Raw genomic sequence first — 14,143 nt, 5'->3', positions numbered from 1 at the left:
GACACCCAGGAAAGATTGGGGGGCAGTGGGGGGGGGACCCTCCCAAGCTGCTCCCAAAGCCTTTGGTGCTTCTGGGGGGTGGTGGGGGGGGTGTGGGGGTGACAATGATCTGTGTCACTCCCTGCGGGGGGGGGGGTGGGGGGGAGGGGTGGGGGTGGGGATCACGTAGCCCAATTCAGCAGGCTGCTGGGGGCCTCTTTGCTCTTCACCCTCAGGGGCACCAGGGCGGGGGGCTTGTAGTCGTGGTCGGGGGGGGTGTCGAAGGGGGGGGTGCCCAGGGCCGGCGGGGGGAGGCCGTGCAGGGAGTAGAGGCTGCTGATGGCGGGGTGGGGGCCGGGGGGAAGGCGGGATGCCCATGAAGCCGGGGAGGCTGCTGGGGGGGCGCGGGGTAGGGAGGCAGGCAGGGGGCGGCGACGCTCTCGGCGGGCAGGACCCCCCCGGGGCTGCCGGGGCCGGAGCTTGGCCCCAGGTTGTGCTGCAGCTGGAAAGGAAAGGACCAAGATCAACCCCGGCATGGGGCGGGGGAGGGGGGCAGCTGAAGGTGGGGACCAGGGCATCCCTCCCCCGCTTGGGTCCTCCTCACATCCCCACCTTGGATTCCACTCACCCTCCTCCCCTGGAGCCCACTCTCCCTACCCCCTTGGATCCTTCCCCCTTTGGATCCTTCCCCCTTTGGATCCTTCCCCCTTTGGATCCTCCCCTTGGATCCTCCTCACCCTCCTCCCCTGGATCCCACTCTCCTCCTCCCCTTGGATTCTCCTCCCCTTGGATCCTTCCCCCTTTGGATCCTTCTCCCCCTCCCCTCCTTGGATCCTCCTTAACCTCAACCTTGGATCCTCCTCCCCTTGGATCCTCCTTATCCTCCTCTTGGATTCCCCTCATCCTCCTCCCTGGATCCCCCTCTCCCTACCCCCTTGGACCCTCCTCATCCCCCTCCACTTGGATCTCCATACCCCCCCCCCCCCATTTGGATCCCTCTCATTCCACTTGCTTTGGATCCTCTCTAACCCCCACCTCCCAATTTGGAGTCCCCCCACCCCCCAGTTTGTATCCCACTCACCCCTTCACACCCCTCCCCTTGGATCCTACTCCCCTCCTTTCCCCCTTCCCCCTCCTTTCCCCCTTCCCCTCCTTTCCCCCCTTCCCCCTCCTTTCCCCCTTCCCCTCCTTTCCCCCTTCCCCTCCTTTCCCCCTTCCCCTCCTTTCCCCCTTCCCCTCCTTTCCCCCTTCCCCTCCTTTCCCCCTTCCCCTCCTTTCCCCCTTCCCCTCCTTTCCCCCTTCCCCTCCTTTCCCCCTTCCCCTCTCCTTTCCCCCTTCCCCTCCTTTCCCCCCTTCCCCTCCTTTCCCCCTTCCCCTCCTTTCCCCCTTCCCCTCCTTTCCCCCTTCCCCTCCTTTCCCCCTTCCCCTCCTTTCCCCCTTCCCCTCCTTTCCCCCTTCCCCTCCTTTCCCCCCTTCCCCTCCTTTCCCCCTTCCCCTCCTTTCCCCCTTCCCCTCCTTTCCCCCTTCCCCTCCTTTCCCCCTTCCCCTCCTTTCCCCCTTCCCCTCCTTTCCCCCTTCCCCTCCTTTCCCCCTTCCCCTCCTTTCCCCCTTCCCCTCCTTTCCCCCTTCCCCTCCTTTCCCCCTTCCCCTCCTTTCCCCCTTCCCCTCCTTTCCCCCTTCCCCTCCTTTCCCCCTTCCCCTCCTTTCCCCCTTCCCCTCCTTTCCCCCTTCCCCTCCTTTCCCCCTTCCCCTCCTTTCCCCCTTCCCTCCTTTCCCCCTTCCCCTTCTTTCCCCCCTTCCCCTCCTTTCCCCCTTCCCCTCCCCTGCTTTCCTCCTTCTCTCCCCCCCTTCCCCTCCCCTCCTTTCCCCCAGGGTCGGGGAGGCACCAGGGGGCCAAACTAGGTGCTGGGGGACCTCGGAAGCAGTGAGCTGGGAGCCTTGCCCTGGCAGAGGGGGGCACAGAGCAGCGGGTGGGGGGCAGGCAGCCCGGCATCCCCCTGGGGCACCTCTCACCTCCTGGATCTTCCCGAAGCGCTCTCGCTTGCGCCACTTGGCTCTGCGGTTCTGGAACCACACCTGGGGGAGGGAGGAGGCTGAGGTGCAGGGAACCGCTGCCCCTCCCCCAGCCACACACCCCCCCTGAGGAAGACCTCCCCCCTCCCCTCCCAGCCCCTCTGCCCAGCCCATGCTGATCTTCCCTGCAGGACAAGAACCGCAGCAGCCTGGGGAGCTGGAGGTGTGTGGAGGAAGCCAGCCCTGAGCTCCAGCTCCGAGCTCTCCAGGCTTGTCCTCTGCCAGGGGGAGCAGGAATCTTCCTCCTCCCTCTGGGAGCAGCAGCAGAGCCCTGCTCCGGGCCCCCTCTTCTCTCCCACCCCCTCTGGGCCTCGCTTAGCCCAAGTTTTGATGCAGGATGAGGTTCTTTGGGTCCTGCGTGGGCATGAGGAGCCTCCTGCGTGCTGCTGGGTGGGATGGGGCTGGAGCTGGGGTGGGGACAGCTCCAGCAGCATCTCCCTGAGGTCACAGGGGACCTGCATGCCCCCTGGATGGGGCTGGGTGGGATGGGGTAGGGACAGCTCCAGGAGAATCTCCCTGAGGTCACAGGGACCCTGCTTGCCCCCTGGATGGGGCTGGGACTGGAGTTGGGGTGGTGAAGGCTCCAGAAGCATCTCCCCGAGGTCACAGGGACCCTGCATGCCTCCTGGATGGGGTTAGGGATGGGGTTAGGATGGTGACAGCTCCAGAAGCATCTCCCCGAGGTCACAGGGACCCTCCTGCATGCCTCCTGGATGGGGCTGGGTGGGCTGGGACTGGAGCTGAGGTGGGGACAGCTCCAGCAACATCTCCCCGAGGTCACAGGGACCCTGCATGCCCCCTGGATGGAACTGGGACTGGAGTTGGGTTGGTGAAGGCTCCAGGAGCATCTCCCCGAGGTCACAGGACCCTGCATGCCCCCTGGATGGGGTTAGGGATGGGGTTAGGGACTGGAGTTAGGATGGTGACAGCTCCAGGAGCATCTCCCCGAGGTCACAGGACCCTGCATGCCCCTGGATGGGGCTGGGTCTGGAATTGGGGTGGTGAAGGCTCCAGAAGCATCTCCCAGAGGTCACAGGACCCTGCATGCCTCCTGGATGGGGCTGGGTGGGATGGGTCTAGAGCTGAGGTGGGGACAGCTCCAGCAGCATCTCCCTGAGGTCACAGGGACCCTGCATGCCCCCTGGATGGGGTTAGGGATGGGGTTAGGACTGGAGTTAGGATGGTGACAGCTCCAGAAGCATCTCCCCGAGGTCACAGGACCCTGCATGCCCCCTGGATGGGGCTGGGTGGGATGGGGGTAGGGACAGCTCCAGCAGCATCTCCCCGAGGTCACAGGGACCCTGCATGCCCCCTGGATGGGGCTGGGTGGGATGGGGGTAGGGACAGCTCCAGCAGCATCTCCCCGAGGTCACAGGGACCCTGCATGCCCCCTGGATGGGGTTAGGACTGGAGTTAGGATGGTGACAGCTCCAGAAGCATCTCCCCGAGGTCACAGGACCCTGCACGCCCCCTGGATGGGGCTGGGACTGGAGTTGGGGTGGTGAAGGCTCCAGGAGCATCTCCCAGAGGTCACAAGGAGCCACCTGCATGTCCTCTAGGTGGGGATGGGGCTGGAACTGGGGTAGTGAAGGCTCCAGCAGCACCTTCCAGAGGTCACAAGGAGCCACCTGCCTGTCCTCTAGATGGGATTAGGGATGGGGTTGGGGTGGTGACAGCTCCAGCAGGATCCCCTAGAGGTCACAAGGACCTTTCATGCCCCCTGGATGGGGCTGGATCTGGGGTGGGGGACAGCTCCAGCAGCATCTCCCAGAGGTCACAAGGAGCCACCTGCATGTGCCCTGGATGGGGTTAGGGATGGGGTTGGGACTGGGGTTGGGGTGGTGACAGCTCCAGCAGGATCCCCTAGAGGTCACAAGGACCCTCCTGCATGTCCCCTGGATGGGGTTAGGGATGGGGCTGGGGCTGGAGTTGGGATAATGAAGGCTCCAGCAGCATCTCCCCGAGGTCACAGGGAGCCTCCTGCACGTCCCCTGGATGGGGTTAGGGATGGGGCTGGGACTGGAGCTGCGGTGGTGACAGGTCCAGCAGGATCCCCTAGAGGTCCCAAGGAGCCTCCTGCACGTCCCCTGGATGGGGCTGGAGTTGGGGGTAGTGACAGCTCCAGCAGCAGCTCCCAGGGGTCATGAGAATCCATCTACATGTCCTCTAGATGGGGTTGGGACTGAAGCTGGGCTGGTGACAGCTCCAGGAGGATCCCCTGGAGGTCACAAGGACCCTCCTGCATGTGCCCTGGATGGGGCTGGGGACTGGAGTTGGGGTGGTGAAGGCCCCAGCAGCATCTCCCCGAGGTCACAAGGAGCCACCTGCATCTCCCCTGGATGGGGTTAGGGATGGGGTTGGGACTGGAGCTGGGGTGGTGAAGGCCCCAGCAGCATCTCCCTGAGGTCACAGGGACCCTGCATGACCCTGGACGGGGGCTGGGACTGGAGTTGGGGTGGTGAAGGCTCCAGGGGCCTCTCCCAGAGGTCACAAGGAGCCACCTGCATGACCCCTGGATGGGGTTAGGGATGGGGCTGGGACTGGAGCTGCGGTGGTGACAGCTCCAGCAAGATCCCCTAGAGGTCCCAAGGAGCCTCCTGCATGTCCCCTGGATGGAACTGGAGTTGGGGGTGGGGACAGCTCCAGAAGCATCTCCCAGAGGTCCCAAGGGCCCTCCTGCATGTCCTCTAGGTGGGGTTGGGACTGGAGCTGGGGTGGTGACAGCTCCAGCAGGATCCCCTAGAGGTCACAAGGACCCTCCTCCATGTCAGTACTTCCCAGAGGCCACAAGGACCCTCCTGCATGTCCCCTGGATGGGGTTAGGGATGGGGCTGGGACTGGAGTTGGGATAATGAAGGCTCCAGCAGCATCTCCCCGAGGTCACAGGGAGCCTCCTGCACGTCCCCTGGATGGGGTTAGGGATGGGGCTGGGACTGGAGCTGCGGTGGTGATAGTTCCAGCAGGATCCCCTAGAGGTCCCAAGGAGCCTCCTGCACGTCCCCTGGATGGGGCTGGAGTTGGGGGGTGGTGACAGCTCCAGCAGCAGCTCCCAGGGGTCATGAGAATCCATCTACATGTCCTCTAGATGGGGTTGGGACTGAAGCTGGGCTGGTGACAGCTCCAGGAGGATCCCCTGGAGGTCACAAGGACCCTCCTGCATGTCCCTGAATGGGGCTGGGTGGGATGGAGCTGGAGTTGGGCTGGTGAGGGCCCCAGCAGCATCTCCCCGAGGTCACAAGGAGCCACCTGCATCTCCCCTGGATGGGGTTAGGGATGGGGTTGGGACTGAAGCTGGGGTGGTGAAGGCTCCAGCAGCATCTCCCTGAGGTCACAGGGACCCTGCATGACCCCTGGACGGGGCTGGGACTGGAGTTGGGGTGGTGAAGGCTCCAGGAGCCTCTCCCAGAGGTCACAAGGAGCCACCTGCATGTCCTATGGATGGGATTAGGGATGGAGGTGGGACTGGGGTTGGAGTGGTCACAAGGACCCTCCTGCACATGCCCTGGATGGGGCTGGGTGGGATGGAGCTGGAGTTGGGCTGGTGAGGGCCCCAGCAGCATCTCCTGGAGAGGAAGACCTGGTGCTGGGCTGCTCAGCACAGGACTCTCCTGGTCCTGGGCAAGTTCACCTAAACCCATTCCAAAGGGAGGCTCAGAGGCTGTGGGGGCTGCAGGCTCAGGGGGGCACATCCCCTGCCTGTGCCTTGTCCCCAGCTCCTGCCCCACAGCGGGGGGGGGCAGCACCCAGGCCTGGGTGGCTTGAAGGAGCCAGCACCCAGTGCCAGCCTGCCTCTGCTTTTCTCCCTCTTGGGTGCCTCCTCCACCCCTCCTCTTCTCCCTGGGAGCCTCAAACCACACAGAGATGCCTCTGGAAGGAGCTCACTGCCCTGACGCAAGAGTGATGCAGAGTGTGTGGGGGGAGGGCCTCATCCTGCCCCCACCCCATTCCATGCTGAGTCCCTGGAGACCCCTGTCCCGGGATGGCAGCTCCATAGCTGCTGGTCCTGGGCTGCAGGGAGCTGGGCTGTGGGGGTGAGGTGGGGAGGGAGGCTGGAAATGATGAAGGGGGGGGGGGCGAGGATCACGTTAAGGGGGTGCTGAGAGGGGGGATCATGTTAAGGGGGTGCTGAGGCAGGGGGGATCACGTTAAGGGGGTGCTGAGGCAGGGGGGATCACGTTAAGGGGGTGCTGATCTGGGGGGGATCACGTTAAGGGGGCGCTGAGGTGGGGGGATCACGTTAAGGGGGTGCTGAGGCAGGAGGGGATCACGTTAAGGGGGTGCTGAGCCGGGGGGGGGATCACGTTAAGGGGGCGCTGAAGCGGGGGCAGGGATCACGTTAAGGGGGCGCTGAGGTGGGGGCAGGGATCACGTTAAGGGGGCGCTGAGCCGGGGGGGGATCACGTTAAGGGGGTGCTGAGGAGGGGGAGATCACGTTAAGGGGGTGCTGAGGCGGGGGCAGGGATCACGTTAAGGGGGTGCTGAGGCGGGGGGGATCACGTTAAGGGGGTGCTGAAGAGGGGGGGATCACGTTAAGGGGGTGCTGAAGAGGGGGGGATCAAGTTAAGGGGGTGCTGAGGCGGGGGGATCACGTTAAGGGGGTGCTGAGGAGGGGGGGGGATCACGTTAAGGGGGCGCTGAGGCGGGGGCAGAGATCCCGTTAAAGGGGCACTGAGGCGGGGGGGATCACGTTAAGGGGGCGCTGAGGAGGGGGGATCACGTTAAGGGGGTGCTGAGGTGGGGGGATCACGTTAAGGGGGCGCTGAGGCGGGGGGATCACGTTAAGGGGGTGCTGATCTGGGGGGATCACGTTAAGGGGGCGCTGAGGCAGGGGGCATCACGTTAAGGGGGTGCTGAGGTGCGGGGGGATCACGTTAAGTGGGTGCTGAGGCAGGGGGGGATCACGTTAAGGGGGCGCTGAGGCAGGGGGGGATCACGTTAAGGGGGCGCTGAGGTGGGGGCAGGGATCATGCTAAGGGGGTGCTGAGGCAGGGGGGATCACGTTTAAGGGGGTGGTGAGGTGGGGGGGATCACGTTAAGGGGGCGCTGAGGTGGGGGGGGATCACGTTAAGGGGGCGCTGAGCCGGGGGGGATCACGTTAAGGAGGTGCTGAGGCAGAGGGGATCACGTTAAGGGGGCGCTGAGGCGGGGGTGGGGGGGAGGCTGGCATTGACCTCCCAGATCTTGGCTCTTCCCAACCCTTAGGCGCTGCAAAGGGGGCAAGGGGAGCGCTGGAGGGAGCTCGCAGAGCTGCATCCTGGGGCTGGGATCTCCCCTCTGGGGCTCAGCATAACCCTGGGACCAGCAGCTTCTACCTTGCCATCACCCCCCGCCCGGAGGAGAGTTAAAGACATCCCTCAGCTCTGCCCAGCACCACCCGGGGGGGGCTGTGCCCAGCCCCGGAGCGGTGCCAGGGCCCCACGGCTGTACCTGCACCCTGGCTTCGGTGAGGTCCGTCCTGAGTGCCAGCTGCTCCCGGGGCGTAGACGTCGGGGTAATGAGTCTTCTGGAAGACCTTCTCCAGCTCCTCCAGCTGGAAGGTGCTGAAGGTTGTCCTGTTCCTCCTCTTCTTGCTCTTGCTCTTGCCAGGGGCTCGGGGAGCTCGGGCACCCCCCGGTCCCGCAGGCCGGGCGCTGCCAGCGGGCACCTCGGCTCCTCTGGCGCTTTCAAGGGGGCTCTGCAGGCTGCGGGCATCGCCCTGGTACCCTCCTTTGCAGCCCTTCTCGCTGCCTGGCGGGGGGGGAGAGGTGGGGGGCGGGCACAAGAGGGGGGGGTGTTAATGCCGCTAATGGCGCTAATTGCGCTAATGAAGCCAAGAGCTCTCCCAGCCGCCAGCCCCAGCCCTGCTCTCGGGCACCCCAGGGAGATGGTGAGGTCCAGCCGCAGGGCAGAGGGGCTGGGCAGGGGCAGGCAGCAGGTCCAACCCACCCCCAGGAGGGCAAACCCCCTGCTCAGTGGGGGAGCTGTGGGCAGGCAGCAACCCCCGGGGACGGCAGAGAGTCACGGAATGGTCTGGGCTGGAAAGAGCTTTCAGGCCACCAAGTCCAAGCCAGCCCTGCCCCAGGGCACCACCAAACCTCAGCACCACAGCTCCAGGGCTCTGAAACCCCTCCAGGGCTGGGGGACTCCACCCCTGCCCCTGGGCAGCCTGGGCCAGGCCTGGACAACCCTCAAGGGGAAGAAATTGTTCCTCAAGGCCAAGCTGAACCTCCCTTGGGGCAATTTCAGGCCATTTTCTCTTGTCTTGGAGCCCCCTCTGGCTCCAGTCTCCTCTCAGGGAGCTGCAGAGGAGCAATGAGGTCTCCCTCAGCCTCCTCTGCTCCAGGCTCAACCCCCCCAGCTCCCCTCAGCTGCTCCTCCCCAGCCCTCTTCTCCAGCCCCTTCCCCAGCTCTGTTGCCCTTCTCTGGCCCTGCTCCAGCCTCTCAATGTCCTTCTTGGAATGAGGAGCCCAGAACTGCCCTCAGCCCTCGAGGAGTGACCTCAGCAGTGCCTGCTCAGAGCCCCAGGGCTGAGGGTCCCACTCCGAGACCCTCTTGGATGCTGCTGCTGGGGGATGGATGAGGAGGAGCACAGAAGGCGAGCACAGGGCGCTCAGGGACTTCCTCAGCTCCTTGTCCCTCGTTCCCTGCTCCCTCCCAGCATGGGCTGAGCCTCCCCCCCCCGCTCAGCAGCCCCCGTGGCAGGGACACCAGCTCCACCAGTAACCCTGGCTTGCCCCAGCACTGGGCTCTCATTCAGCTCCCCGTGTCTGGAGGCAGCTCCGGGGCGGGGGGAGGGGGGGCTCTGCCTGTTCCTGTGCCGGCATTTCCCTGCCTCTGGGACTCTCAGGAAACCATTTGGAAAGGAGAGGAAAACCCAACCCCCCCACCCCCCACCTCCTTTGACTCAACACCTCCCTGTCCTCACCTCCCTGCAGGAGCCAGAGGAACAACTCTGGGGGTTCCCTCCCCCCCCCTTCTCCTCACTGCTGGGATGTCTTTGGGGTGTCTGCTGCAATGGGTTCGCCTTGCAGAGGCCACCTCTTACCTCCCAGCAGGGCTGCTCGCCCCCCAGGCAGGGGGCACACAGAGCTCAGTGACTCCAGCTGGGTGCTGCTGGGGACCCCGAGGAAATCAAAGGGGAATCAAAGAAGGGAACAGCTTTGGGGGGGGGTGGGGGGGAAACAGCTTGAGGTGTGTGGGGGGACCCAGGGACATCACCCAGGAAGGAGACAACCTGCAAACCGCTGTTTTCAGCCCTGCTTTCACACACCCCCCGTCAAGCAGCACCAGCCCTGAAGCTTTGCAGGCTCGCTGCAGGTGGAGCCCTCTGCTCCCTTCGGCGGGGCAGGATCAGGCCCACAGCTTGACCTCGGGCAGGGCGCAGCGCTGGGGAGCCGGCGAGGGGGAAATAGCTCCGTTGGGATGGATCCTCCTTCCCAGACCCCTCCCCGTCACATCCCAGCGGGAGCAGGGTCCCCAACCCCACCAACCTAAGGGGGGCTTTGTGCCTCCCCCCCCTCCCCTCCCCTCGAAGCAGCTCCTACGGCTGCCCAGCTTTCGGTTTGGATTTTGGGTTGGTCCCTAACGAAGGCAGCTTGGGGCGGGGGGGGGGGGATAAGGCGCAGCCAAGAGTCACAATCCAGCTGCTTTGAATTAATGGCAAAATGGGATCCGGGGGCGGTTGGGGGGCGGGGGTCTGGGGTGGGGGGGTTGGGGGGGATGTGATTCCTCTCGGTACGGGCCTTGGGTACGAGCCTGGTCGAAGGGATGAGGCTAAATTGCTGTTTCCTTCCCGCTTTGTCCTCCGAAGGGGCTCAAAGCCGCCGGGCCCCGGGGAGCTTTAACATTAACGAACCAAAGAGCGAAGGGGAGGCAAAAAAGAACCCACCCCCCCCCAAAACAACAACCTCAAAAGTGATAAAAAAAAAGAGAAATGACCCAAAATAAAAGAAATTGATCAGATTTGGGGCTTTTTTTCACTGTCCTCCCCCCTTCAAGCCAAGGCGCCGCATTTCCGAGCGACCCGCGGGGCTTCGGCGTGGGAGACAAACCAATCCCTGACCCCCCCCAAAAAAGAAAGGAAGGAAAAGTCAGGAAGGGTGCAGGATCCGGGGGTGTAGCTAAATAAACGCGGACAAAGAGGATGAGAGGGGGGGAGGAAAGAGGAAAGAGAGAAAAATGCTCTCTCCCCCCTACCCCCCACCCCCTTTTTGGTTTTCGTTTGGTTTTCTTCACCTCCCCTACCAAATCCTTCCGAAGCTGACCCCCCACGCCCCCCAACCCCCCCCCGGAAAGATTTGGCGGCGCTGGGGAAGGAGGGAGGCAGCTGGGGAACAGCTGTAAAATTCCTGGGTTAACCGGGAAGGGAAAGGGAGAGCTCGAAAGGGAGGGGATGGGGGGCACCGAAAGGAATTGGGGGAGAGAGACCCCCTCCTCTCCTCTCACACCACCCCCTCCCCACCATAACCACCAAGCGAAGGCACCGCCGGCGATGGCAGCATCGGCACCGCCGCACCGGCAGCAGGTAAGAGCGGTGGAGGGCACCGAGTCGGTGTCCCTGGTACCTCCGGGGCTTTCTCTACCTGTTCCCCCCCGCCCCGAGCTGGGAGCGGGGCAGCTTCGCTGGGCTCCACCTGGTTCCCATTAACCCACGGCGCTGCCTTTTTCTTCTTACATTAAAGTGAAAAGCTTTGGTGTCGGAGGTGGAGGGGAGAGAAATAAAAGGCCCTTGCGATCGGGGAGCCTCGGAGGGATGGGATGAGGCCGGGGAAAGCCCCGGCCAGAGCCCCCGACGGTCCTAACGTAGGAGGGAAAGTGCGAGGTGAGCGGCGGGTGTTGCTCGGTCGGTGGAAGCGATGGGGAGACACCCCGGGGAAGCCGGTGTGGAGACCCCCTCACCCTCCCCCGGAGCCGGGTATCGGTGTTCCGGGGGTCACCGAGCTCTGCATCCCCCCCCCCCGGAGCTGTGAAGCAGGGGGTCGGGAGCGCTGCACCTCTGGGGCTGTGCACCGGGGAACCGGCAAGCGTTGGACAAACTCGGGAGCCGTGCACCGGGGAACAGGGGAGGGTTGGAGCTCCGGAGCGCTCAGCGCTTCCAGAGCCGTGCACCGGGAGCAATCGAGTCCCGGAGCCGTGCGCCGAGGAGCTCTGTGCTGTGCAAACCCTGCGCTCCGGCCTCCCCGGCCGGGCACCGGGGAACGGTGTGACCCCGGAGCGCTGAAGCTCTGCAGCCGTCGGGAGCCGGGAGCCTTGCACGGGGGGAACCGGGAATGCTAGATGCCCGGGTACGGGGAGCTCTGCATGCCCAGCGCCGTGCACCGGGGAACGGGCAATGCTGGATCCCCGAGAACTGAGAGCGATGGAGCCGCCGGAACCCTGCACCGGGGAACTGGGTGTACTGAAAGCCCAGAACGGGGAGCGCTAGACCCCGGGGAGCCGTGCACCGAAAGAACCGGGAGCTTTGCACCCCCAGAACCGTGCACGGGGGAGCTCCGAGCTCTGCAAATCCCGGCCGGGAACTTTCGGTGCTGCCCGAGAGCGGAGCCCCGGGCCTGTCCGTGCGGCCATAGCGCCGGTAGCTGCCTTCGGTCCTTGCCCGGTGAGGCCCCGTCCCGGGCAGCGGCGGCCGGACGAGCCTCTCCAGCCTCCTCCGAGCAACGGCTCCGTTCCCCGGTGCCGGTAACGGGCTCCATCCTCGGCGGTCATCGCCGCTGCTCAGCCTGGGCCGGTCCCCGCCGTCGCGGCAGCGGGACCGAGTCTCTCTAGCTCCGTTTCGAGAACGACCTCGGAGACTTCGGTCTCCGTCGCGACACAGTCACGGCTGCCCGACACGCAGGAGCACCGAGCCGGCTCCTCGGCTCTCTTCGGGGGATGCCCGGACGGACTCTGCTCCGACGGGGCCATATCGCGACAGCGGCCGCCTCGCTGAAGAGTATCGGCTATAAGACGGTCGAGAAGGGGGATCGGGGCTGGCGGGGGAGAGGTTCCCTGCTCGGAGGGCAGCGGCAGGATCAGGCCCCCGGGTGGTGGTAGAGAAGAGGGAAGAGAAACAGAAGGAAGCGGGGAGAGGTTGAGGGGGCCGGCGGCCCCCGGTGTGTCGTCCCCCCCGCCCTCCACCCGCCGCTCTCCCCGGTACCTGCAGCCCCGGGCGGGCAGAACGGCTTCCCATGGACGGGCAGGGCGACGGGGCCCGGGCCGGTGACCCCCAAGTACCGAGGCTCTGCCTTGTCGGGTGGACAGCGGGCCGGGCGGGGGCTGAGCGGCAGCGGGTACTGGGGAGGCAGTCCCGGTGGAGTCACGGTGAAGGCGGTTGGAGAACGGGGGAGCCCCGGGAGGGGTCCGGCCCGGTGAGGAGGGGGGAAGGTCGGGCAGCCCGGTGCCTCCATGCCGCAGGTTGGATGCAACGGGGAAGGGGAGGTGGTGGAGGGGGGGGCGGATTTTGTGCGGGGGGCTGGGGAGGAGGGGGGGGTGGTGGGTGGCTGGTGGGGATGGGAAGGGAGGGATCGCTCAAGCACCCCCCCACCCCCGTACCCCCCCTCTACCCCCCCCCAGCCCACTTCCCCAACTCCACAGCCAGTCACGTGTGTCCTCCATCCCCTTCCTTAACCCTCTAATCCCAATTTCCACCAGCCCCAAGCTTCCTTTCCCGAGTGGGTCTGACTGGAGAAGAAACACCACCACCCCCGCCCTCCCCCCCCCCTTCCCTCCCCAGCCTCCTCTCAATCCCATCCTCAGGGCAGGGGCTGTAGGGGGAGCCCCCTGCTCCTCCCCTCCCTCTGCTCCCAGTGTCTCCCAGCTACAGGAAATGCCCAGGGCCCTTCCTTGAGTTAAAGCTCCATCCCCAACTGCTCCCAGCAGCTCCAGATCCCGGCCAGGGACAAACTTTCCTTTCTCCAGGCACGCTCTGGGATTGTCTTTCCCCCCTTTTTCTGAACCCATTTGCTGCCTTCCCCTTCCCAAAGCCAGGGCTGAGGCCTGGACAGGAGATCCAGGGGGGGTTGTGACCCTGGGACATGGGATCCAGGGGAGATTGTGACTCTGGGACATGGGATCCAGGGGGGGAATCATGACCCTTGGACATGGGATCCAGGAGAGATTGTGACCCTGGGACATGGGATCCAGAGGGGGGATCATGACCCTGGGACATAGGATCCAGGGGAGATTGTGACCCTGGGACATAGGATCAAGGGGGGGATCATGACCCTGGGACATGGGATTCAGGGGAGATCGTCACTGTGGGACATGGGATCCAGGGGGGAAACATGACCCTAGGACATGGGATCCAGAGGGGGGATCCTGACACTGGGACATAGAATCCAGGGGAGATTGTGACCTTGGGACATTGGATCCAGGGGTGATTGTAACCCTGGGACATGGGATCCAGGGGGGGGGATCATGACCCTGGGACATAGGATCCAGGGGAGATTGTGACCCTGGGACATGGGATCCAGGGGAGATTGTAACCCTGGGACATGGGATCCAGAGGGGATCACAATCCTGGAGCACAGCATCCAGGATCCCTCAGTGCACATCCACCGAGGAGGACCTATCCTGCTCCCTGCTGCTCCCCCACCCCAGGATTTGGATCCCCCCCTGCAGCAGCCTGGTTCTGCTGGAGCAGAGCAGAGGCTTCCCTGGACTATATCCCCCCCCCTCCTTTTTTCTGGCTCCTCTGCCCTGGAGCCACTTTGGCTGCTCCCTGGGGAGGGTGTTTGGCTCAGAGCCTGGAGGTGGGGGTCCAGATTTAGGGGTGTGCAAAACGATGAGGCAGGTTTGGTGCTTCAGGGGCTGGGTGGCAGAGAGAGAGAGAGGGGATCTGAGTGAGGGGCAGGGAGAAGTGAGCAGAAATAGGCTAGGGGGAGGGAGGGGGAGTTTTCCATCTCCATTTGCAGGTTTTTCCCTGCACACAACAGGGATTTGAGCTCATCCCAGGGAATTCCTCCTTCCTCTGGGTCTAGAGGGGGGGGGGGAAATAATCACCCACAGACTTCAGGCAAAGAGAAGGGGAGGCTCAGGGGAGACCTTTTTGCTCTCTGCAACTCCTTGGAGGGAGGTTAGAGCCAGGTGGGGGTTGGGCTCTTCTCCCAGGCAAGCAGCAGCAGAACAAGAGGAC

At 64.6% G+C, this 14,143-nt stretch overlaps 1 protein-coding gene across 1 annotated transcript; it reads right to left on the bottom strand.

The window, feature by feature from the left end:
• Window positions 1-161: 161 nt before the first annotated feature.
• LOC137461465 (homeobox protein aristaless-like 3) lies at window positions 162-12,416 on the bottom strand. Its single transcript, XM_068171193.1, is given in 9 exon segments — window positions 162-338; window positions 340-387; window positions 389-481; window positions 1,993-2,055; window positions 7,480-7,527; window positions 7,529-7,638; window positions 7,641-7,746; window positions 7,748-7,779; window positions 12,167-12,416. Coding segments are annotated over 9 exon segments (927 nt in total).
• Between the last annotated feature and the right edge of the window lie 1,727 nt (window positions 12,417-14,143).

The sequence above is a fragment of the Melanerpes formicivorus genome, unplaced genomic scaffold (genome assembly GCF_026170545.1).
Source record: "Melanerpes formicivorus ecotype bairdi unplaced genomic scaffold, bMelFor1.0.p_v2 SCAF_2282, whole genome shotgun sequence".
Classification (NCBI taxonomy): domain Eukaryota; kingdom Metazoa; phylum Chordata; class Aves; order Piciformes; family Picidae; genus Melanerpes; species Melanerpes formicivorus.
This window is presented reverse-complemented; position numbering and strand designations above follow the sequence as displayed.